This window comes from Lepidothrix coronata, unplaced genomic scaffold (assembly GCF_001604755.1).
Source record: "Lepidothrix coronata isolate B3197 unplaced genomic scaffold, Lepidothrix_coronata-1.0 Scaffold41, whole genome shotgun sequence".
In the NCBI taxonomy this organism is placed as follows: Eukaryota; Metazoa; Chordata; class Aves; order Passeriformes; family Pipridae; genus Lepidothrix; species Lepidothrix coronata.
Genome location: NW_016690221.1, coordinates 868,565 through 895,173, shown reverse-complemented (window position 1 = coordinate 895,173; position 26,609 = coordinate 868,565). Strand labels below are relative to the sequence as shown.

General features: G+C 38.7%; 1 protein-coding gene across 2 annotated transcripts in view; it reads left to right on the top strand.

Annotated features, from left to right (window-relative positions):
• SDK1 (sidekick cell adhesion molecule 1) overlaps positions 1-26,609 on the top strand; it is a 392,652-nt gene that overhangs the window by 106,552 nt on the left and 259,491 nt on the right. For both annotated transcript variants that reach the window (XM_017813542.1, XM_017813541.1), the window contains exons 3-5: positions 3,122-3,281; positions 8,544-8,650; positions 12,676-12,823. In XM_017813542.1, coding sequence (XP_017669031.1) covers positions 3,122-3,281; positions 8,544-8,650; positions 12,676-12,823 — 415 coding nt within the window. The remainder of the gene's footprint in view (positions 1-3,121; positions 3,282-8,543; positions 8,651-12,675; positions 12,824-26,609) is intronic.

The following is a 26,609-nucleotide window of genomic DNA, read 5'->3' as shown; positions in this document are numbered from 1 at the left end:
CTGCATGGAGTCTTTGCTCCCTATTTTATTTTCATTTTTTGCTTTCAGTGAATATTTAGTGAGCTCTGATTACATAATTGAATTTGATAAACTGATGGTATGTGATTGATGAGAAAGTCAGGAATAAAAGATTAGAAGATAAAATTACTTCAAGGGTTTAAGTAAATCTTCCAGAGAGCCGGAGTAATTTATAAAGCATGCTATACTCTTTATAAAAATAGTCCCCTAGGTCTATTAAATTTTAGCTTCTAACAGAACTGGATTGAGTTTGGAGAGTCATTTTCATGTAACACCAGCTTGATTGTGATGCTTTAAATAGGAGATGGCTCTGAGTGGGCTGCAGTATCACTGGGTTTGGAATATTTGAGTAGGAAATGTAGGGCTCTGTGACAGACCTGTGGGCAGCAGTCTTTGTCTTCCAAATAAATCAGTTTTTTTCTTGGAAAGCCCTAAGTTAGAAGGAGTAAGTGGATAATTCAGAGTGAAGTAATGAAGGAGGTTATGCTGCTGAGTCTGTAAATCACTGAAAACCAGGATCAACAAATGACTCGGGCAGGGGTTTATAGAGCAGACACCAGTTTCACTGTAATCTCCTTCAGTGAGTCAACTTTCTTCAGGGAGGAGTAGTTTAGGAAGCTCATTCCATGAGCAGGTAAATGTTGTTCTCAGGGGACTTGGCACTAATGATTTCCATGTACCAGTTGGTCTCTGTTACAAACCCTTCCCCTGAACACCAGCACTGCTCCCAGCTGCTGCCTTTCCATCTCCAGAGGAAGCCTGACACCTTTAATCTTTTAAGGGCAGAATGTCTGTCTTGGAACTCTCTTGTGAGACTCCCCAAAATATCTGTGAAGCCTTTGACAAGGCTTAACATTTTCTCACTTGTTTAGAAATAGCTTTACAGAAATTTGCTCTTCGCTCTGGGTAAAATAACTGCATTTCACATGAACATCTTCTGGCTCCAGCTTAAATTTTAATTTATAATGTTTAAGATATTGGTTGATTTTACTGGTTAGGAGAAAATGAGAGTTGAGATAAGATGACTCCACAATAATTGCAGTCATTAAAACAAGAAGCTTTGCACAATATATTCTCAGTCATGTAATAGAGTGAAGAAGTGTAAAAACTATCCTTGGCTTGCCTGGGAATATCTGTGAGTTTGGAACTGTTCCGATTTTCTCATATGTTGAATTTTTGTATCTTCCTGTATGGCCAATTTAAAGAAGATATTGCTGATCTGCACTCGTCATATATCAGTTTGTTTGAAAAACGGGTTCTTTAAAGTGCTACAAATCAGAAAAGGCCCTTCCCTCAAAATGCAGTTTTTAATTCAGTTTGCAAGAACAGATTTTGTGTGATAGTTTCTAAGTATTGCTTTAGGATTATATGTGCACTTTTTTTTTTTTTCCTGCATAAATGGCTGTGTTTCTTAAGTTCTAAAAACTTCGGATGCAGTTTGTCAATACAAATCACCAGACGTGTGGGGAGCTGCTGTTTGATTTATGGCCAATTGCAGGAGATATTTTGGCGACAGTCAGCCTGGGGCTCCCTGACCACGCTCAGCTGGAGTTCAGCTGCTGCCCTGGGACATTCTCTGTGCTTCCATGTGCTCTGTGAAGTAATAAAAATTCCCTGATAAGAGGCCAAGTGAAAGATAAGGGCTTAGAGAAGTTGACATCACCAGGCTGGGCTGCAAACCCAGAACACCAGAGCCCCTGGAAAACCACCAACAGCCCTTGCCCTGAGCTCTTCTTGCCCAGTCCGTGTGCTTGGTGCCCTGGGGCCATCAGCTGTTAAAGATTACAGGGGGTGACCTGTGGAGTCAAGAATTTCAGCCAGCCTTGAATAGTACATGAGGTCACTTCTCTATAAACTGTAAAAAAAAAAAAATAAAATCTTGAAGTCTTTAAATAGCAAGTATAAAAATGCCTGAGCTTATCTAAAATAAATTTTAAATGAAAGGTTAGCAGTTTAACTGAACCATTACTTGCACTGGGACAACATTTGTATATCTTGGGGTTTTTTGGTATTTTATGTATAAAGTACACACCCCGCACTCTTAAAAGCAGATTTCAGTATCATCTGGCTATTAAATATTATTCGTATTTTGGATTAAATCTCTGACTTTGAATATAACTTGTGAGTTTTATATATAGACATAAACTCCCTGGAATGGTTTAAGGCAGGTTGGATGGAGCTCTGAGCAACCTGGGCTAGTGGAAGGTGTCCCTGTCCGTGGCAGGGGGTGGAACTGGATGATCTTTAAAATCCCTTCCAACCCTGGCCATTCTATTATTCAATGTTAATTTTGCTTTAGAAGGTATTTGTACACTTCTAAGATTAAGCCTTTAGTTACAAGTAGAAGTTTGACACATGAAGTGTGAAAAACTTCATCTTCCAGAGGTGATTGGGGTGGATCTCCAGCAGGTGTGGACTCAGAATAAATCTGTGTTTGAGTAGGGATTTGGCAATTTACCCATCAAGGATTTTGCTGCTTTGGAGTATTTTGAGTATCTGTGATACACAAGAGTTTGAGACTACATGTGACCCTTGCATATTATTGAAGAACCCTAATTCAAAATCTGTTAGTGGCTTCAGGTAATATAATTTAACACATTTTAGTTGGCAAGAATGTTGGAAAATACATTAAACTTGTGATTTTGTGAGGTGTTTTTTTCCTAACTTCTTTTCCCTATCAAAATTCTTTATTTACCCTGAGACTTCTCCTGCTGTGATAATCATTTCTATCCAAGATTACTCTTCTGGTTTCTATTCAAGAAATGAAAAAAAAAAAAAGCTTCTAGTGGATTTAATCCTCACAGATGGGGGGGGGAAGCCAATAGGGCTGATCACTGCCTGCCACAGCAGACAATGCTGGAATTCTCATAGGGGTAAACAGTAAACATGGACAAAAGCTTGTCTGAGTGGACAAGGACTAAGGTTATAAAGATCTTGGGGATTCTGCCTCTGAAATAAAGCTTAGTTATGATGAAGCCTGAACGGAATTGTGTCGTTTCTTGTTTCACGATGTCCATTTTGAAAAGAAATGAGCTAAATATCAGTGGTGTATCCCCTGTTTTCTTCAGTAGCCTCCAAAGCCATTTTTCCCTTTGTGTTTCAGATGATGTTGCACCCTACTTCAAGACAGAACCGGGCCTGCCCCAGATACACCTGGAAGGGAACCGACTGGTCCTGACGTGCCTTGCCGAAGGCAGCTGGCCCTTGGAATTCAAGTGGTTACACAACGACAGCGAAATCACCTCCTACTCCAGTGAATATAAGTAAATAATCTATATAATCACCTTCTCTAAGTGTAATTGCCAAAAAAGACCAACCACCCAAAACAAATGCCACTCCCCAATTCCTCAGTACCCTGAGGAGCTTTGTAGAGACAGACACGTGGCCACTGGTTTTTTTATCATGAAAGAAGACTGGGTTTAGTAAACAGGTGAGATCTCTGAGAGAATCTCCTTTGCTAAGAGTGTTTAACGCTTCAAAACATAGGCCTTAACACAGAATTTTTGAGTACCAAAAATACTTTTTGCTGGAGATGCAACCTTACCTGTATTTGTATAAATAGGAGACATAATTCGTCAGCTAAATGTTCCACGTGATGTGACTCCTCCTGGAAGGGAGCTGAGCTCAGTGGGACTGTTCTTTGCAATCAGATCCAGAAGAATGTGGTCTGCATTAAATTCCACACAAACCTCTCTGTTTCACTGCTAAGAATGCCAAAATTAAGCTGATAGTTTAACAGACTGTTCTTTAATGATTATGCACTTTGCCCCCGGGACCTCCCCGACTCCCTCCCCATCCCACAGACTTCCCATCAAACAGGAGAAAAACCATGAAGTGGCTTATCAGAGCTACATTTGTGCTGATAGGTAGCACATGACTGGCCAAGTATCAAAGTGTCAAACAGCCAATTTTGTCTGCTTTTCTTTAATGTGGGAGTATTGACTGGGTCTTCTCTGTGTGGTTGGCAATTTTTGTAACTTTAGAGAATTTAACATTTATGCAGCTTACTTGCTGCTCTCATATTTTGTAGAAATTTCCTGGTGAATTCAGAAGTTATGAGGGATGGATTTGTGCCAAACAGAGCCCTTGTATAACACCTGCACCTTTAGCAAACCAAGCTAAATACTGCATTTTTGGTATTACATGAGTTTAGGCAGAGAAAACTTGTGCTTCATCACTACAGATAGAAATTGCAGTAAAATTCAGTATAAAAATGCAGGTTATGATATGAAGTTATATATTGGTCCACCAGGTAGTCCATAATTACTTACCTTAAATATTTCCAAAATTGTAAGCTAATATTAGATCTATTTTTGATTTTATTTACATTTACCGAGCAAAGAGGAAAAAAGTCCCTTAAATGACTTTTTTAAACTTTTGGGGGTGATTTAGAACATTTAGCATAAAGTATTTACCAAATGCTTCCAACCACACTTTTATGTGAAGTTTCCTGGAAGTGCAAGACTTTTGATTTAGATGAGCCCACCTAGTCCTGTTTTCAAGCCTTGAGATGCCCTGCTACCTCAAAAATGAGCCACATGCACATATAGGGGAGATTTGTGAACACTTTCTAGAAAATAATCTCTAATAGCACAACAAATCACAGAATGTTTGAGCATCACTTTGTGTAAGCGCCACTTGTTTGGATCAACAACAGCAGAGTCAGTTGTAGTTGCTCAGCAGAAGGAGCTGAAAACAGCTTTTAATGCAGAAGGTGCTGAGAAAAGTGGGATAAAAAATGGTGTGGGAGGACAAACAACATGAACATGGAATCAACAACAAGCAAAGGTTAGAACTCAAGCCTTGTAGATGTGCTCGTCACTGGGAGACTGACATTTCATGATATTAGGAGAAACCTGAATAAGAACGTGTGACATTTTGAAATAAGATCAGAATGCCATGGTATTTCTTAACCAAGTGGACACCCTAATACAAAATGAGAATTTTACTGTGTATTGCAGTGTGAGTTAGGATCTTGGAACACCTTTGCCAAGCTCTGTTTACACACACCTGCAATCAGTCCTTTGTTTCTCATCATTGCATTTAATTTAGTCTAGTGAATGTCAGGTCATGATTCAAGGTATATTTAATAATTCTACATTTTTTATATTGTTCTTAGTTCTATTTCTAATTAAAACATTTGATGCAGAGGTGATTTAGAAGATGGGCAACTACTGGTTTATAATAATAAAACATTGATAGAAAATACTAATTTAGAAGTTGAAGCCCTGCTGCTATTACTACACCACAGTCAGACATAAACCAAACAGGACTTTGATTATATAGAAATGGAAAGCTTTAAGCTTCGAAAAAAAGATTATATGGCATAGGTGCATAAGGATGAATGAAAGCAGGGAAAAGATATGCTTAGACATAAAAATTCCAGTTGCAGAATTTAAACTTTGACCCCATAATAGTTTACTCTGCAGTTCTCATGGGTAAATAGTCTGTTTAAATGCACGAATCTTCCTGAGTAAGTGACTTCTGCTGCAATTTGAATCATCGATCAAAGAGTTTTGGTAATTGATATTACTTAGTGAGCCTCGGTTAAAGTAATGTCTATATTGTAACAGGCTGAAAATATATTATTATAACACCCCAAGTGAGTAAAGAACTAATTGGAGTCTTTGCATTTTGACCTTGGTGACCCCGAATGAACAGCTTTTCTTTGTCTAACGAAGCTGATTATGTGCAAAGCCTGGCTCTTACAGTGACTGTGCATACACTGGACTGGATTAAGAATTTATAAAACAACCTTATAAATTCTTTGTGATCTGAGATACACATAATGGAAACAAATCAGTGCTGCTGACTGCAGTGGCAATTCTGCTTATGTCTAGAAGTTAAGAGGCTTTAAAGTTCAAGCAGTGACCTTTTTCTTTTTTGGTTCCTCCCCCACCTTGTTTTCTTTTGAATTGAGTTTGGGACCAGGTGTGTCCTCCATATTTGCTTTCGTGGCCTGAAATTTATATGAATTTAAGAAACTAAGATTAGGTCTCAGCAGCCATATAATATTTCAAGTTACTTTAAATAATCTGATTATTCTATTTGTGTTTTTAACATCGGACACATTTTAATTTTATTCTGCATAAAAAAAGTGAGATCACTTGATACGTAAGTCCCTTGTTAGAAAGTTTGAATAGATAATAAGTTACATGACTATCCAATAAAATACATTTGCTTTTAATTCTGTGTTCATAATTATGGCTATTAAATCCTGTAGCCTATAGGTTCGCTTTTAACTCTCGGAGCATTTGAAATTCAAATGAGGGTTTCAATTTTAAATTAGGGAGGAAATATAAGTGTTAGTGCATTTCTCCTTGGGTGTCTGATAGCCCTCCATCCTTAAACTGACTCCTGGCAGTGTGGTGATGGAGCATGTTCCGCTCTGCAAGGCTTCCCTCGGAGCTCCCTTTCCGCTTGTCGCTTTACATCTTTCCACAGAAACTTTCCAAGCACCAGTTTCTGGTTGGCTGTTCCACTCAAAATGAAGAAACTGTCGACTCTGACTTTCTAAAGTCCTTGCAGAGATCCCCAGAAACCTTAAGTAGCCTCCTGGCATCTATACAATGGGAAGATCTTCTTGCAAGTTGAGAGCGTAGACAAAAATAAAGCAAAATTATGTCTTGTCACTGGAGGAAATTGTATTAACTTTTGATATAAATTCATTGTGGGGAAGAAAGTCTTGTTTTGAATTTAGAAAGCACTATTTATATCCCTTCTTGAAGATGAGAAAATAAGCAGAAAGGGGAAAGCATAGCACAAAAAAGCATTATTAAGACTGTTGGGTCAATAAAAAAAGTATATTTTAAAAAATAAGACACGTGAGGTGCATAAAGACTGTTTAAAATTGTAAACACAGAATCAGAAATTCCATTAATATTTATCTCTTGCCCAGGTTTGTAATTTTGAAGTTAGTCTCAAATAGTATAACCATATGTCCCATCTCTTTTTTTTTTCACTTTTATTATTAAGTTCTTCTAATTTTGCTTCCCTTACCTGCACATCATACCCAGTAGGTCCGCTGAGAATCCAGCTGCTCAGTAGGTTGGGGCTCCCTTGGAATTTCCAAGGTAGATGACATTTTCACTGTAAATTTTTAAAAGATTTTCATTTCTTCAGGCAACATGTTAAGAATGTTTCCTGCTGAAACATTAATAAGTCAGAAAAGAAAACCAAAGTAGGACACTTCTGATCTAATTGATTTGTTTTGTCCTGGTGGCAGCAAAACTAACTCTGAATTACTATTTTAGTACAGCTGAATACCCAAAAAAGAAGCCTTTAATTTTGGCTTTATTTAATAGAAAAGCCAATGCACTAAATGTTGGCCAAGTAGGATGCTAAACCTTTATGAGAGGAAAAAAACCTGCTAAGCTGTAAACTGTCTGGTAAAATGAATTGTACAAATTAATTTTCAGTATTTACTTGCCAGAATATTAAATTTATTTTTTTAATAATTATGTTTTACAACAATCAGCTCCCTGGCAGAGAAGGAAATGATTCCGATTGCTGTGTTTGCTGTCACTTTGCTGCCGGGGTCTCCCAGGAATCCCTAAAATTTGTCCATGGTGTTGGACTCTCTTTTAATTCCCCATATTTGGTTGTATGACCTGTTTCCTATAGTGTATTTATTGCACCATGCAGTGATTAGAGCCTGCATTTATCACACCAGATTCTTCTACCTCCTTTGTTTTTCTGGTGTCTGATCCTGCTCAGATATTAAGCTCTGTGTGTGGGTGTGTGCAGTGTATCTAAGAAGAGATGTTTTCTCTTAGTGGATTTAAATTTTGAAGATTAAAATTCAGCAGTTTTCTTTTTCCTTATCTTTCATAAAGACTTTCATTAATCCTACCATAATATCTCCTGAAGGTGACTGGGGGAATATGTGCTTTTGATTAATGTTTGTTTAATGCAGGATTATCTCTATTATTCATGTGTTTTAGTCCCATTAAAACTGTGCCTATCAGCTCATTTTCATGTTGAGTAATCAGATGTAGCTGAAGGAGGAAGGTGAGCATTAGTGGACTAAGTGTCTGTTTAAGCACAGTGAAGGGCAGAACAAACACAACATACAGCACATGGCGTCATTTCCAGAATTCCTCTGAATTACAGTGGAATAATCACATTTTTTTCATTGGACAGCTTCGATGTTCCTTGCAAGTCTTCCTAATACCCACATTTAGTTTGCAGTCTTCTTGTCCCTCCTCTGAACAAATTATCAGGCTGCTTTCACCAGCCTGAGGAATGAAGGTGGAGAAAACTAAGGAAAAAATTTAAGTCTATATTTCAAAAGAATTGTTGGATATACTTGGTATTTATCACATCCAGAACTTCAGACTGAAAGATATTTCATGCATTTTGTTCTGGGTTTTTTTTGTTGTGTTTTTTTGTATGACAGACAGTATTGTACTCAAAGACCAGAGATGATACGAGAATGCTGCTTGCCAGAAAAAAATACAATAAGCATTTAAGGCAACGTGTAAAACAGGCAGAAGTGCACTATAATTCTGCATTTTGTCTTGCAGGTACATCATCCCAGCTCTGCAGAGGTCTGATGCTGGATTTTATCAGTGCATTGTACGGAACAGGATGGGGGCCCTGCTGCAGAGGAGATCTGAAGTCCAAGTGGCATGTACGTTGGAATGGGAGTTCTTCTGTGGCTGATTCTTTCTGTGGGGAGAGAAACAACATACCAGTAACACTTGTTAGCCTGAAAAGTCATTAGATATCATAATTAACAAGTTTTTAAATTATTGCATCACAAGAAGTTTCATACTCTAGGGTGTCTCTGGGAAGCAGCTCAAAGTGGTGCAACATGAAATCTTTAGAACAAACTTTGAGGGGTTCAGAGCCATCAAAAGAGAGCGTTTGGAGGCAGCTGTACATGAGAAAACTATTTTACCTTTCCCTGAATACACAGGGATTAAGCAAGGCCATACAGCACAAAACTATCAATCAAAACACCACCACCAAAAAGGCCCAGAGGACAGCAGCAGATACCTGAGAGAGAACGATGTGGTGGAGATAACGCCAGGCAGCTTTCAGATCGTAATCCCTGTGATACAAAATCAGCAGTTTCACAACAATGCTTTAAAATCTGTTCTCAACACCTTCCTGAAGCAAACCCTCCAGTGTTTGCACCACTTCAGTTTCGACTGTGCAGAATTTTTGCGATCCAGCTGCCATTAGGAAAGGTTTAGTTGGTTTTCTCAGGAGTTAGTGCCAGGGAACATGACATAAGAAATGATCACATACTCTTAATTTTCTGTTTTTCAGTTAACGTGTAGGAAATATAATCCAAATAACGTCTTTGGAATTAGCAATAAAATTAGGCCTTATTTTTTTTTTTCGTAGTAAAAGCATAAAAAAAATTCAAAATAGATAGATTTGCATACTGTGCCTAAGAAGTGGTAAATGGATCAGATTTCTTCTCCTCAGGGTCAGTAACTGGAAATTCAGTTGCAGTAAATGTCACTTGATAAGTGGAATTTAGAGAAATTGAATTATTTATTAGAAACCCAATTTGAAGGAACTGATTCAAGTTAATCAGTATGTCAATGAGGGAAATTACATGGAATTTCCTGTGTTTTAAAATAAAACCAGCTGCAAATGGCATTATGTAAGTTTTGGTATCATATTCATCAGTTTACTGAATTACAGTAGATGATGTTACTATATCTGTAATGTCAGTAATACCAGTAATTTGATGTTTGATCTCCCTATTGTTTCAGAGCTGCTGGGAGCTAAAGTAAAAATAAACTGCTGCTAAACTGGGGGTTTCCTTCCCTGACTTCTACCAACCCTTATGCCCCTGCTGTGCAGTGACCTTATGCTCACCCTGATGTCTGTCAGACCCTTGCAAGTACTTTTCCAAATATTCTTCTTCAGTTTTAGTGAATTCTGTCAGGTCACAGAGGATCTACAGAAAGCTGGTGTGAGTGAACATAACTCTGAGCAAGGTCTGGGGTGACGAGCAGGGTTAGCAGGGGAAGGTGAGGGTGAGATGCTCCTCATTGTGCAGCACTGAGCCATTAGAGGAGCCTGGATGCCTCTGGAGTTGCATCTCCAGGTGTGTTTTCAGGGGACAAAGGCTTTGGCAGCAGCACCAGAGAAAAATGTACCCATTTCCTCCTCCGTCCCACTGATCGTTCCCGCTCTTGCACTGCAGTGTAGCACACGATCCCTTTGGGCCCAGCAGGAAAACTTGTTTGTGCAGCTGTGGACTGGGCAACTTCTCCAAAATTTGGAAAAAAAAGGAACAATTATTTTGTCAGGTTGTTAAAGCAGTTCTTTCCCCCCTCCTCCCCGTCCTGTTCCCTACCCAGCTGCACAAGCAGTTGTACTGACAGAGCAGAGGGAGCAATTCCCAAGGAAGTACTTGTGGGAACAGTGAGAAGGAGACAACAGGAATACTTTACCTTGATGCTGCTGCTGAAGAATCCTGTCTCCTGAAAAGACAGTTTTATTCCCCTCTGAATGAGGGTAAGATTTGCAGTGAAGTGTTTTGTTTCTCCAGGCTGGTCTGTGTGTGTGGTTGGTTGTTCTGAAGAGAGAAAGAAATGCAATTGTTTGCTTTTCTTCAGTTTAAGTTCCCCCCCCCCCCATTTAATTTGTAGCTCTGCATTGCTGAACAAAGCTAAAAAGCTCTCTCTTAAGACTCTCTGTCAGAATTTATTTATTTATTTATTTTTATTGATAAAAACACTGAGACAAAGCAAACCAGATCTTATATGGCTTGGAAGACTTCTGGTCTTGAGCCTATAGTGACAAATATGGCTTCTATAGTGAAATTGCCACTCAGATTTGCTTTTTATTCCTGCAGATGAAAGTGTCCCACAAGTTTTAAATATCCTCTTCCTCCTTCACCCAGGGTAGCTACTGATACCATGTGATTGTTTTCTCTGTCTTAACATTCTTGATCTAAATTGAATGAAGCTGTGTGGATGTAATGAAGTTCCTGGTATTTTGTCATACATTACTTTTTGGTTATTCTTGAAAACATATCAGAAAGCAACATTCCAAGGGACTCCTAAAATCGTCTTGTGCATTCATCAAGACTTACAGGGAGTTTTATTTTAGACATTTTACTCCTAAGGATTCACTGGAAATGATATATTTTTGCCAGTGGATAGAGGATGCTTCCCAATACACTTCAGCTCAAGATCTCAAGTGAAAAATTGAAAGGTATAATTATAATGTGCACTGAGAAAGATCTGAGGTATTTTCCATGTCCCAGATATCTGAAGTAGCAGGGAACTTGTTCAATAATTTAAAAAATATTCTCAACACATGCTAACATATTGCTTAGCTGAATGGGAACAGATATTTGAGAGAAAACTGCTGAGTAAATCTTAATTACAGAATGGGCTTTAAAACTCTTGGATTGTGAAAACTGAAATAATCATATGACAGTGAAGTTAATTAGATCCACCTACGCGGTTTGAAACTTCTTTTCAAGTAGCTGATCTGATTACAGTTGTGAGGAATATGGAGCAACAGAGGAAGTACAATGCTGATTATCTCTGAATAAATAACTTGAAAATCACAAAGATGATTAAAGCTTCTTTAAAATACCATGTGTTTTTAATTTCTGCTCTTGTTCTGTCTCTTCTCATCTCCTGCCATTCACAGACCTGACAGCAAGTCTTCTCTTTCCTAAGTCCTTTACATCCCTCTCTGCTGCACAGGACTTGGAGAGAACCCTGTGGTCCTTAAAAAAAAAAAAAAAAAAAAAAGAAGGGAATTCACTGACAGAAGCCAGAATAGTTCTCTGTGTGTGTGTGTGTGTGTGTCAGTTCCTTAGTTTAAATCAAATTAAAATGCATAGAAGTTCTTTGGAGGGTAAAGAAGTAAGAGCCTACAGCCCTGTTTATTTTAATGGCTAAGAATGAGATACAAGAGGCAAAAGAAAAACAAGAAGAAAACATTCTCTGAATTTTTTGGGGGACTCCCCAGATATGTGAGCTTACCTGTGAAATAAAGCCTTCAGAGGCAGAGGTTCAGCAGTGGTAGATTGCTTTCTTCCATTAAAATTTTTGTTAAAAGCTGCTCTCTGAGACCAGGGATGCTTTTGTAAATGCTGGAGATCCACAGGCAACTACTGAAATCATAGTGTAGTGCCAGAACTGACAGCTCCCAACATGACTGTGGCCTTGTTATTTTGGAATCCATCTGGATGTAGTGGCTCACTTGCATAGCTCTGACTATCCATTGCCTTGACTACAATGATAGAGCTGCTTGTCTGTTTGTGTAGCAGTGGTTTAAAAAAAAAAAGGATGACCAAAAAATTGATAAATTCATATACACCACGAGCATTCCTTTGCATTGCAAAAAAAACCCCCAACAATCCAAACCAAACAAACCTCCATTAAAATGTCACTTCCAGTTAAAACCACTCAGTTATTGCCACAGAGCACTGGGGCCATTCAGGACTTCTGATGGATGCTCCAGCAGCACTTGGGTTTCCTTCATGCCTTATGTTCATCTGACTCTGTATAGATCGACATCAGAACTGTCCCATGATCTCTTGTGTCCTGTTGACTAATTACAGCAGTGCCAGTGGCTGCTGGAAACACGGTTGTTACTCTGTCCTCCGAAAAGAAATGAGGGGAGAGACAAGAACTTCCAGGACTCTGAGCATCATTTTTTAATTTGCAGACATGGGGAATTTCATGGACACGGACCAGAGGAAAACAGTGACTGAAGGACAAGCTGCAGTTCTGAACTTCCCACGCATCCTGAGCTATCCAAGACCCCAAGTGACGTGGTTTAGAGACGGGCACAAGATTATCCCAAGCAGCAGAATGTAAGTCGATTTAAAGCTCAAAATGCACCCACCCTAAAATATGATTAATTGTATTTGATAACACAGCTTACATTCTAAGTACACTAATTAAGGTTTAAAGAGAATAAAGTAACCTCGTTCATACTGAGTTGGAGATAAATTACTATTTTAAGACTATCTCTGAACTTCTGAAGCAGTTTGACAAAATAATTCATGTGGTTTTAATGGTCCTGGTGCAGCATAAGGGGCTGGATATGCAGAATGTCTGCGCTCCCTTCACGCTATTCATTTTCAGGATACGTTTTGGAAAAGGAAATGCTCATCTCTCAATTACGTTTACTTGAGTGGACTAACTTAATGAATACTGAGATTTTTGGGTTTTAATCTATGAATCCATGGGGGTTTTTTTACAGATTTATGCTTAGTTCTGTTTTCCTCACTATAAAATTCTAAATATTGTTTATTTTTTGGGGTTTTTTTAGCCTACGATGACAATTGTAGTTCTTCTTGACTAATTAGCAGCTCACCCACTAATGACATAGTACTTGCACTTTGATTAGACATTATCTCAAGGTGTGCTCATTTATCCTTTCCTGAAACAGTTATGAAGCCATCTCGTGTTTTCACCTGCACAGAGACTGAAGAGGTTGACTGTAACATTAAAAAATGTAGATTAAATCTTGTCTCGTTTATTGGAAAACTGTTGAAATACCAGGAATGTTGCTGGTTATTTCTGTATTATATTTTCACGTGTTCAAAGGGCTAGATGTGCTAGCAGATGATGGTAATGGGATATTGCTGTGTTCCAGGAGTGCTGAGTCTTTAGAGTTTATATTAAAAAGGGAAAAGTATTCTTGGATTTGAATTTTGTTAATCTGCACAGTGTATTCTGCTGTTGCTTATGTGCATTTTTTAAACCTGAAAGCTGGTATTACAGGCACTTTGAAACTGTGAAAATTAGTATTGCAGGGATGTGAAGAAACTGTGTAATAATTTATGAATAATTTAATAGTAATTTGATGGGAAACAGCTGGAAGATGAAACAATGGGTTCCTGGGCAATCTCTCGAAGAGAGCTAAGTGACAAATCCTGAGTTATTAACCATTAAGAATCTACTTCCTCCACTTGTGCCACATCACAAATTTTCTTTTGTCAATGCTGAGAATACCCAAATCAACTCACAGATGGTGACAAAGCCTTGTTATCCCGGTATCCGAGAGTTTCTTGGGAACCCTTGCAGGGGAACAGAGCAGAGTGACCAAGGCAGGCACGTGGTGTCTGAAAATGAGTTTTGCATGAGTTTTCTTACAGTTTGGGGAAATTGCAAGTAGGGAAATGTACGTCCTGTATTTGTTGATATAAATATCCTGTTTTTCATCTGCTGTGCTTTACTCTTATTCCTGCCCTGTTGGGATTGTTGGGGTAGAATCACTTGAAACTCGTGGAGTGTGGAAATACTCACAAATGGGAGAACTCTAACACTGCTCTGTAGCAGGGCTTCCATATAAATTTTATTTCCCTGGTCAGAAATTTTGTCTAGAAGGAACTTGAAGACATTTGTCTGGCCTGTGTAGGAATTCCTGAGTACTTTTGCAGTGGAAGTGCATGTGCTGAAAGTGTGAGCCTCGTTGGAAGTTTGATGTATGTCAGATAGTAAACCTGCTAAGTTCAGGAGGTGACAGATTTATGGTACACATACCAATCATCAGAGCACTCTGTGTGCAGTAGGTCTCAAAGTATTGGAAAAAACAGAGAGCATCCACTCACATCTTGCTGTCTGTGAAATTCAGGAAGTAAATATGGCAGCCCTATAAATATGGAAAACCTGAGACACGGAGAGGATGCATAAAAACCTGAGAAATGTACAGATGTCTTATGGAAAGTGTTTCTTATCTGTGGAGCAAGCTGTGCATTTAACTTGTTCTTTGCACACAAAGGGATGTATCAATTTAACTGATCAGTTTAGCCAGTGATCCAGTTAGGCTGATGCATCCATCTGACTGGATCTCCTGCTAAACTCATCAGTGACATTGATACAACCACCTTGCATGATGCTCTTTAATCTGATTAAAAGTACCTTATATTGCTAAATCAATATAAGGCTTTTTTAATGCTCTTAAACAAGCTTACAATGATTTGGCTCAATCAATCAGCCATAATATTGTGTGTCAGCTGTAACAGTGATTTCTGAGTGACATCACTGTCAGCGTTCGTGGACTGAGGACATAAAAATGGGGACAGGAGTGGTGGGTTTGGTACAGTTAATTCAAATAGTTGGTAAAGTTAACTCTTACTCATGCAAACACCTTAATGTGCACATTCTTAACCCTGCACCATTTTTATGCCATAAAAATGATGCTGATGCTCGTGTACAGAGAGCTGCTGTCACCACTGGTGTGGGAACAGAGCATGTGCTGAATTGTCCTTATGTGAGAGAGATGAAAGATCAAAAGTAACACACACGTAACAGTTCTGAGAAAAAATAAATTCTGAAGACGTTTCAAGGAATGTCATTTAATTGGCTCTGCAGAAGGGTTTCCCTACCACTTTTAAGGCAGTAAATGCTGATGTCGTTCTCCTTCACTACATGCAGGTATTTAGGAGACTTATGGGGGGGATTCTGCCAGATGGTCAGCATTCCAGAAGTGGTGTGTTTCTAGGGAGCCAAGATAACAGAACTGCTGAATTGTCAAAAACTATGGTATCACTATGTGCATTTTTTTAAATGTTCTTTACAATATGTCAAATAAGGCTTTTATTTTTCTTTGTGTTTTCTTGTAATTATTATACCTGTTAACACAGTTGTTACTTCTGTCAGATCATAGAATAGTTTGGGTCGGAAGGGACTTTTTAAAGTCACTTAGTCCCACCCCCTGCAGTGAGCAGGGACATCTGCAACTACACCAGGTTGCTCAGAGCCACATCCAGCCTGGCTTTGAATGTTCCCAGGGATGGGGCATCCACCACATCTGTGGGTAACCTGTGCCAGGGCCTTACCACACTCAGTCATGAAAAATTTCTTCCTTACATCTACCCTCTTTTAGTTTAAAACTATTTACCCCTTGTCCTGTCCATACATGCCCTTCTCAATTGGGTTGGGGGGGGAAAGCTTCAGTGGATAGCTTTGATTTCACCTTTTTTTAAGTCAAAATGGTGACTCTTACTCTGTCAGTATGCATGGCTGTGACATTTTCTGGGAGAAAATTTCCTTTGAGACATTGGCAATTTTTTTCAAACTGTATATTCTGTTGAATTTAACTGCTAGTGTTACTCATGGTGGGATTTTGCAGCAAATAACTATATAGTAGTTCTCATTTTAGTGGTGTTGGTAATATTTTGTTAAAGCCCACAGATAAAAACAAGAATGGGATGACAAGTTCCTCTGAAATGAGCAGGCACGTAAAGTCAACAAATCCCTCTATAATATATGAATGTGAAGCAAATGGCCTGCACATACTCATGAGATTGTTGTTATAGTTTATGACTTAAGGCAACTAACAAATCTGCAGCAGAGCCAGAGCGATGGGAGGGTGTGTATTTAAAAATTTAAGTCCTAAAAGTCGCTGTTGTCGTCCCACCACCACTTAGTACAGTGTGGGTGTATATTCATTTCGGCTTTTATGCATTATCTGTCACCAAAGCCTCAGCTTGATGTTGTCAAGGGCTGTTTCTAGAAGGAAGCTGCTAGAAAATGTGTACATGCTAGTACATGCTAGAAAAGTGTGGATGATCAGAGAGGAGACCAGAAGATCAAGAACAAGAGAAAGTGAGCAAGGAGTGGAATTAGGGTTTGACAAGTTTATTATTATTTTACATTCCCCAAGAAATTTAAGGAAAGACTTTGCATTACACATGGAGAGATTAATGTTTGCCAAATGCACTGTTAAACCAATGTGGAATTACAGCTGCACTGTTATCCAGGGTCTCGACTGATGGGGTGATTTCGCTGTTTCCCTGCACATCTTACCCAAACCAGCAGCCTCTCTAAAGGTGGCTGCATCAAAAGAAGCTGCTGCTCTGGGTTGTCAAGTATTCATCTTGCCTTGCCTGACTGTACTTCATCAGCCTGAAAAGCAGAGCACATTTAACTTCCTTTACACGAGCACGTTCAGTACCTTGGAGAGGCACAAAGGACAGTAGCACCGTCAAGGTCTGCAATTACCTTTCAGTCGTGGTACAGAGGAATTAAATTCTCAGTACTCTTAGAGGATTTCTTACCTTTTTCTGAGGGAAGCACTTTTCACCGAAAGGCCATCAATTCATTTATTCTGGGTTTCTTCTCTAAGAAGAAAACTTCTATGCAGACATTGTTATCATCTTCATTAGTGTCCTTACAAGGGGAAACTATTTTTTTCCCCTAATAAGCTGCAGCTAGATGAATATTAAGTCATGTCTTTTGTTAGTGGAATTGTGTCTGACACAAAACAGGAAAGTTCATTTTTTGGCATATAAAGGCACTCCTGGGGTGTCCCTTTTAGCTGGATGGGCATTTAAGTCACTTAATTAACTGTCCATGAACCAAAATACTTCACAAACGCACTTCAAAGCACTGGAAAGGGACAAGGAATTGCATTGTCTTTAGGCACACATGAGTTAATATCTGGTTTTTTGCACTAAGATCAATTCATTGTGCATTTGGATGTGTTTGGTCATTAGAGTCTCTTATAGAGACTAAAGGTGCTGACTGATTGTACAAGCAGCTGTCCAATGTGACTTGCTGTGGTTTTGAACACTCACAAAGCTGGTGCAGAGTTACTGGTCGTTTGTAAAGGTAAAATTGTAAATCTCTTAATGGCAGTCTCAAAAAAAAAAAAAAAAGTAGCTGTAGCTAAGTAGACTTTAAAAAATAAGAAAAATTAAAATATCTAAGAATAATACATCAGATTTTGGGCTGGTGCTAGCATTAGATTAGGGTTTGTTTTGATGAGAGCAGCTGACTTAATGTGCCATGTATGCATTTTTCACTTTAGAACAAACACTTTTTTTGTGAGCAGTTCTGGTGGCACAATGCATTTCTCCACAAACACCAGCCTGTCACACAACGTGTGCCAGTTGCACATAATTACTTTTCACACACACTGGAAAATACTTTCATTAAGATCGTGATGATTATCATTACCGAACAATAAATTCAGAGACTGTCAACTTTGCAATGTATTAGCTGAGCAATAATTTAAAAGATTAAAGTTTTGAAGATCTCTTGTCTGGTGGCATTATGGAGTGACACCTCTGAGCAGTAGATGTGACAAAACCCCCTGTAATATTATTTTTATCTGCTCGTACCTTTTACAGGCTCCACATTAATTTTGAAGTCAGTACCTGAAAAAGAAGATTATTTGGTAGAATTAAATTATTTCTTGAAACTGAAATTCATTGCTACCCCTTAATTCATTTATCTAACCAAACTGCTGTGTTGAGTAATTTCAGTTTGAGGGAAGAGGCAACGCTGGGAATCATCTTACATCAAGTTTTACTGCTCTCCCCAAGGCCTATATGCATATGAAGGGCTGTAGGGAAATCTCCCATCATCTCTTCAAGTTTGAGCAGCCCTGATGCTGTCAGTGGGCTGGTGTGAGTATTATTGTCTGCTGTGTTCAGCAGAGGATAACGGGAACACCTCAGGGTAAGCAAATCCCAGGATTATTTTCTAAAGCTGTTTGACTTGTCTGGATTCAACCTCGCTGTTTCCCTCCCTGCACGTAATTTCTTTGCCACAGGTTTTAAATATAGGTTTCAAATATGCGTTTCTTAACTTCTAGGGTGGAATTTTGTGTGTTGGTTTGATGAGGGGGAGAGGAGGAGGAAGGTTGAGGTCGTTTTTGGGGACCGTGACGTGCTGAGCGCAGAGTGTGTGGGAGCGACACGGCCCAGTTTAGGTGGAAGAGGGACAGTAGAAAAACAACTTCCTGCCAAGAACATGCCTTTTAGCAAGGCTCATTTGGAAGTGGATTCCTCCCAGGTGAGACAGTCTGGCTGATGAGATGAGAGGCACGTTTTGGGATTTGACCAATATGTTTCATTACAAATTTGGGCCACAAACCACAGAGGGTTTTTTAATATATATTTTTTTCATAAGCCAGGGGAAGCTGCTGCACTGTAAAATCCATATTTTTTGCTCGGAAAAAAAGTGGCTGCTTGGAACTAATATTGTGCTTTAATGGGCCTCAGCTGCTCCCAGTATCTTTCAGCACAATCTTCAACAGCTGTAAATTTCAATAAAACTTCAAAGATCACTGTCGAAGAGGAAAATCTGACTGCTGGATATTGTTTTTCCTATGATGATCACATATAAAGAACAAAATCATTTTATGTGCCACTACGCTTATTAATCATAGATTTGGAATTTGTAAAACAAAGGGAATGGAAGTGTCACTGGAAGGAAACCTTTTTGCTCTGAGTATGATTTACTTATCACAGCTTGCAGTAGAAGTTGATTTATGAGTTTGTTGCTTTCTGGGGACAAATGTACTTTGAGAAAGAAAATATGGACTATGAAAGAAGTGTTAATAGCATTACTCTTTGCAAGTGAACTATACACTGTTTTTTAAAAAATCATCTCCAATTTAGAGGTGAGTAAATATGAAGACTCACTGTCATCGTACTTCGGGGCTCACTTTTTGCATCTGCTGCATTTTCTAATCAGAACTAAATATGCTATTAGGGACAAATCATGAATAATCCTCTAATAACTAATGTGCTTTTGTGGGAAACCATTTTTCTGTCAATCTTTGAACTGCTCTGTCTACAAATGGAAATATTTTAATATGCAGCCAAGATAAGAATATTTAAAAGTGTCGCAGTCATTCTTAAGAGCAAATATGCAAAAGAAAACTATTGCTTTATGCTTAAAAAGTGGCAATTGTTCACAAATCCCTGGGAACAGTTTATCTCCTGTGGCCCCTCACATATCTCTATTTTTATGGAAATAGATGCAAAATGCTTGTGACTTATCAAATATAGCAGAAGGTAATGTCTTATGTTTACCAATTAACTTTTATTAATCAAAACTGTCTGAAGTAAAATGTATCTGTCAGTACTTGTGGCTGGGTACTACAAAGGGTTGTTAATTTTCTTTCTGTGCAGAAAAGGACAAAATCTGTCTTTCCTTGTGATTCTAGTGGATTTTTATGTGATCTACAAAGGTGTTAAGACATGTAAGTTTGTAACTTTATGATACAGGTTTACATAGAATACTTTAAAAGCCCTATGATTTTGGCAGATTTACTTTCATAGTGAAAGCTGCTGTGTGATTCAGGAAAGGAAAAAAAAAAACCAAAACCACAGAACTTGGCACTCTGGGGATGTAGTGTGGCTTTTGTGGTTGATTTGCATCAAGTCTACTTTGTTAACAGTATTCAACTTGAATTTAAAGAATTTGGTACATGGGAGCAAATGGGAAGCAGCCCTTCCATTAATTAGTGCTGCAGAGAAAGGAGGGATCTGGCAGCCTGCCTGTGGCCTATCTCTGGTTGTGAGTGGAGTCTTCAGCTGGTTTGTGTTTGGCCTTCATGGAACAGGTTCCAAATGAATTTAAATACGTTGTAAATGTGCTCTCTGATGTTTCGTGGGTCTGCCTGGTCTGTATGAGAGGAAGGATTTTTGGCTCTGGTGAAACTTTGCAAAGGCATCTTGCAATTAGAAGTGAGAAAACAGTCGAACTCCGCCAATATTCACATGAAATCTATTTGTCTGCTGCATGTTAGTGCTGCCTTTTCTTCATTAATACATGCCTCTGGCTATTTTTATATATTACACAATCTGTTGTTTTACATGAAAGGACCAATTCTAGACACAGACAAGGCAACTGTTTGCTGGGGTCACCACAGCCATCGCTTGCTTGCTCAGCTTTACTCCCTTTGCCATCCTCTCGAAATTCTTGCCAGTTGGATGGGGAAAGAGCAGAACAGATCAGGCTACTTTTCATCATAGCAGGAGCAAGGGGAAAGGATAAGCAATGGAAATTCTGAAGGAATTCTGTGCCTTCCCTCCCTTTCCACCTGGCTGATACTTGCTGTCACCCAGAGGGGAAGGAAACGTGGCTGAGCCAAGGCAGGTTTGTGTGTGAAGTCAGGGATACTGGGAAAGGGATGGATGGGGGTGTTCAACCCTGGTGGAGGAAAAGAAGGACAGAGAGGAGCTTAGAAGATGGCATGGCCCAAGAAAAGGATCTCAGATCCTTGGAGAAGGAGAGTGTGGATGAGGGGGAGCTGGGAGGACAGTGGTCTGGGAATGGCGCTCTGCAGCTTTCACTCACCTCACAGGAGTGCCCAGTGTCCTGAGTGTGGCCCTCACTCTTTAGTTTCTTCCCCCAAAAAGTTTACTGACCTTCTCAATCAAAACTCCCACTCCCTGTATTCCCACTGATCCCTTCCAGACAGTTGTCCCCTCTGGAACTACCCTCCAGTTGCTGGAGAACTGAACGCTGCCAGCACTTTATTTTTGTTTGTTGTGGCCTCTTTGTAGGATCAGAACCTAATATGTCATTGACAAATAAATTCACGGCTCAAAAAGCAGGAGAAGGAATATCAAGCAATTTCTGGCTTGTGTGTTCCTGGCTCCTTCAATTCTCAAAATACAGGTATAAGAGAGACCTTATTTAGGAAAAGCACTTGAAAGCATTGAAGCTAAGCTCTGTTCAACAACTTTTTATGTGTTTTTCTCCCAAACCTCAAAGGCTCTTCACTATATAAAATGAGGGTTCTGCTAGATTTTATTCAATGATTTTTCAAGAAACTACATTTGCCGTTTCATTCAGCAGCCAAGACCATTTGCAAGAATTTTAACAACTCTGCTGCTGTCTGCCAGCTGCCATGTGTTCTCTCCCTGCTCCCTGCATAATGCCTCTTCACTGCAAGAAGAGTGCAATACTTTCATAGTAATCACTAGTTCAAATCACTGATTATTTTAAAACATCAAATCTCATTTTTGTCAATCCATCATCTGTTTCCATGGGAACTGAAACTGGCCTTAGCAGCAACCAGAAGCAGAGTTTATTGGCATACTTACACATTTCAATGGCTGTTGTTAGACAGCTGCATTTTCTGTTTGCCCAACAGATATTGCAGCAACAGCCTCATAATACACTTTTAAAATTCTATGTACATTTCATTTTAATGTATTTATATCATTATTCATATTTTTCACAACTTAGCAGAAATGTTATGATCAAGAGAGAAAAATGTCAGTAATTTCCATCATATGCAGTCAATATTGGATGTTTCCATCAAGTGTCCTTACTATTATTTAACTGGGACTGTGACAAAATAAAAATGGAAGAATTCCCTGCCTTGAGGGGGCAAAAGATAGGTGGAGGCTCCCACTTTTAAGTATTGTCCCTTGGTAATCTTATCCCAGAGTTTCTGCTCTCCGAAGTCTTATTTCCTCCATAACTTTTGCCCCAGAACAACCATTTCCCCAAGTTTGCAGCTCATCTTCCTGCTCCAGAGCTCAAATTCTTGTTATTTATAAAACCATTGATCAAATCAGTAAGTAGTAGTAGTAGTAGTAGTAGTGTGGATTTAAAAATGCTGTTTTGCTGTACATTTTTATGGAATATTTCAGTATCAAAGAGAATAATTGGGCAACTAATTGAATGTAGTATTAATATACATATCCAGCCAGCTTTTTTTTTTTTTTTGCTTTTCTTCCAACTGCTTTAGAGTGAAAATCATTATTCTGGAGTCTGGCATTATTTTAGTTCAGGAGTGAGGCAGCCACTTAAGATAAATCTGGAATCTTGAAAGGCTGTTCTATTACCAGACCTGATATCCAATAAACGACCCTCCTCTTCTCCCATCTTCTAAGACTATTTTTATCATCACTGGCTTACAAGGAAGTATTTGGGGGGCAAAATAGATCATATGTGCATAAACATGCTGGAATGAGACTGAGGATGATTTGTCTTGCAAAGTAAGGGGAGAGAGGGAATTGTTCGATGCTCCATCGAGTGCTGAGGTACAGGGGGAGAAATGCTGATTTTCCCAGGCTCTCAGATTAACTCTAAAGAGTTTCCACTAACATGAAGCATCTCATAAAACCACTGTAGAAGCTGGCAAAAACTCTTCCTGTCCCAAATCTAATGTATGAGGTGGTTTGTGGAAGTGCCTTGAAAATGCTCAGTTCTTGCTCCTTTCTGCAGTCAGTGCTTTCCCAGAGCTGATCTCAGATCGTGTTACTGGTGCAATATTTCCCACAAAAACCCAATTTCTAAACGAAATGTCTGCCCTCACGTCTTTGTGTGGGTGTGTTTATCAATAATTTATTTGCATTTAGCATAATTATGAACAATTCAAGCGATATTTTCAAAGAGATGGATTTGTCTGCGTACATATGTAGTTAAAAACCTGCTGATGATTTATCCAGATGATAAATAACTGGTAAGTAGTGGCTGAGGGTGCACAGCAAGAGAGTGTGAGCAGAGAATACTGTGCAGCTGCTTTGCTGGGACCTAGATCTGGTACTGGCTACACCCAACTATGGTTTTAAGAGCATTATTTGAAGAGTAAATTAATTTATTTCTAAGAAATTTTAATTTATTTTAGCAGAAACAGTGAAAATACCTTGAAGAAGTCCTGTAAATAAGGTCTTTGTTGTATGTTGATGATTTAAATATTCCAATACAAGAAATAAACTAAAATGTCACTCATAATTTAATAAAAACAGGGAGCTGGCCAAATCATCTTGTTTCAGTGAAATATTAAGAGAAGTGGCGGTTTAATATTTTAATGCCTGATAGCTTTTAATCCATAGCTGTCAGTGCTAATTTCCCTGAATAAAAGACTTTATGGTGCTGAAGGTTCACTAATCAAGATTCATAAAGGTACAATTTCAGTTGTCATCCTCTTGTCTCTTTGGGAAGCCACATTTATTCAGGAACTGATTCCTGAGTGGAAAAAAGTACCAGGCATGGAGTGGAAAAACTAGTGTGCAAAATACACCTTTCTCTCATGAAACCTGCAGAGGTGAAACTGGATGAATAAAGAATCCGAACATCGTGCCTGAATTTTTGAATTATTTAAGCAAAATTATTTAATCGGCAGGAAAGTTTCTGATTGAGGAGCACTTTTTAGAGTTCTCTTTTTCTCCCTGGGAGATTGCAGTGAATTATGGGGTCTCTGAGTGCTGTCAACTCCTCTGAAGCCTGCTGCACCCAATGGGATATTCACTTAATCTGCTCCAACACTTTCTGTTGCTGGTAGGTGTGAATTGTAATCATTTCTGTACTAAAATATGCATTTCCATCAAATGCAGTAGATTTTGGTTCTTTTGATAGGTTTGTATGAGATGGCACAGGTGGATTGTTTTGTACCAAAAGCAAAGGCAGCACAGTGTATTTGCTGCAGTTTGTTTTGTATGTAACTTGTGAATGTAAAGAGCATAGGCACGATGTGAAATGGTCAAACAGGATGGTAACAGACCCAAGCTACCCAGCTAACTGCCAGGTGATTTGCTAATAATCTCAGTTTTTTAATTTCCTAATGCTTAATTTACACCTCTGAAATAACACAGTAATAAATCCTTCCTTTGTATGACATCAAAGTACTTTCCATGGGGGTCATACTTTCCATAGGGTTGCGGTTTTTCCTCACTCACAGACCTTAAAAAAAAAAAAAAGTCCATTGGGTCGTTACTCAGATGCAAATGTTAAATATCTTCTTTTATTAAACTGCAAAAGGGATTTACCAGAATTATGAAAAGGACTCTGAGCTTGTGCTTTATAAATGCTAATATAAAATCTAGTATTTTAATAAGTTTTTCTAAATTTACATTTTTAAGTACAGAGCACTGAGTGAGCTTGGAAGGTGCGCCCTCTCCCTTTGACATTTACTTTCTGTTCCGACAGTTTTGACCCCTTTAATAAAGTCACACTTAAGAAGCCCTTTGCTCTTTAATCTTTTAACCAGCCCAGAGTATTTCACCCTGTGCTGTGCCGGCCATGAAGTGGAGGGGGAGCTCTGCAGGGGCTGCAGTTTGGTCAGGTGGGGGAATGGCAATAGCAGAGCAGGAAAAGTGTCACCTCCCCAGGTGACCCAGGACGGTGGCAGAGCCCCGGGGAAGGGAAGAACCCAAGTCTTCTGAGTCAGCCTCAGTTCTGTGGTGTCAGTAGCATTTTAACTTCAGTGGACGTAGTGAGACAAAAGAGAGCGAAAATGGAAACCGTTCTAGAACAGCTGAAATCAGAACTGAACCAGAGGAGGAGATCTGGTCGCTTCTGATGTGTGTCACAGTTGTCCTGAGCCGTTTTGGAGTGGGAAGGGCTGATGTTATTCTTTTCAAAACCCCGTAGTGTTTCACACTAGTTAACATTTGGTTTTCCTTTCAACCTTGTGCAGTTGTTAGGAGTAGATAAACACTGCTTTGTGCATTGCCATAGCACAGTGTAATCTTTCAACATCAGTCAATTGTAGAAGGACCAGAATTGTCCAGAATTAACTCTGCCCTTTGCATGTAATGTTTATTTTTACCTCAAAATTAGTCAAAGTCCTGGTCTGTCTCATTATTCTGCATCTTATTCTGTGAAAATGTGGTTTTCTTAATACCAGCTTGTTAGAGTTTTTGGAAGTTCTGGTGCAGTACCATGCAGTTCTCCTTCATCTGCTGCTTTATTGGTATAACTTAGCAAAATCAATAAGGGTGTAGTGTAAGGTAATTTAATTTTTTAATTATTGTGAAAACTCTGATTCTCAGGGAAGGGGTTTTTTTTATATTCTTGGGATACTTGAGCACTTAATGAGTCCTTGAATCATTTTGCCTGGTGTACAACAAGCATGATCCCTGCCTGTTGTTTTAGTGGATCAGTGCTAAACCACGTTCTTCTCTTTAAGCATGTGTTGAACTTACTGCATTTATTTGTGTAAATATTTAGAGGATCTGATCTCTGAAGATTAACCCCCCATATTTTAATTAAGCATTGTTTAATTGAATAAGCAGTTTTTGCAAGATAACCTTGTTGCTATTTGCAATGTTCTTTGAAAGAGTCGCTGAGCAGAAAAGCAAAGCAACACGGTTGGGTTTGAAGGCATTTATGACACAGTCACTTGACTGTATTCTCAGTGGTGCATTATAAATTTTGAGGGTCTTTTACGTTATTACAAATCTCTCAACTTCCCTTCAAGGTTCCGAGATGAAAATAATTGTGTTGCAAATATCCACTGCCTAAAACTGAAATTAGATTTGAACATTCATAAAATTCAAGCCACTGCTCCTACATTAAGGAGTTTTATTTCCATAACGACTTCTAAGATTTGAGAGACTGGAACAGCATATCTTTATTTTCTATTTAACATTTCTAACTAAGTGTTGTAATGAACAAAGTATTTTCCTACTCAGAAAACTGAGCAGGAGTGAACTGTGTCATTTGAAATCTCTACTTTAATTGCTTTTATTGATAATGAAGGTATCTGTCCATTAGATAGCAGTGTTAAGAGTGAAGATAATATTAGGTGCCTTAAATAAGAACAAAAAATTCTATAATGCCATTAGGGATATATTTGCATATACTGATATAGAATTGTCAAATATGATTAGTCAGACCTGTACAGGATAAAGGAACAGAAGTAATCCAGGAAGGAAAACGTCCTAATGTTTTTAGAATAGTGCAAGAAAATTGTGCAAGAAATTAGTTCTTGCCTTGGCAATTGGGAGAGGATTTGCAATGGCAGTAGAAAAGCTTTACTGAGCAGTGTCTGCATCGTGAAAGACATAAAGGAAATGTCTGGGGTTTGGGTTTTGGTTTGTTTGGGGTTTTTTACCATTAGTTGTATCTGTGGTGCATTCAGCAGATTTGCATAAATGTTCATTTGTGTTG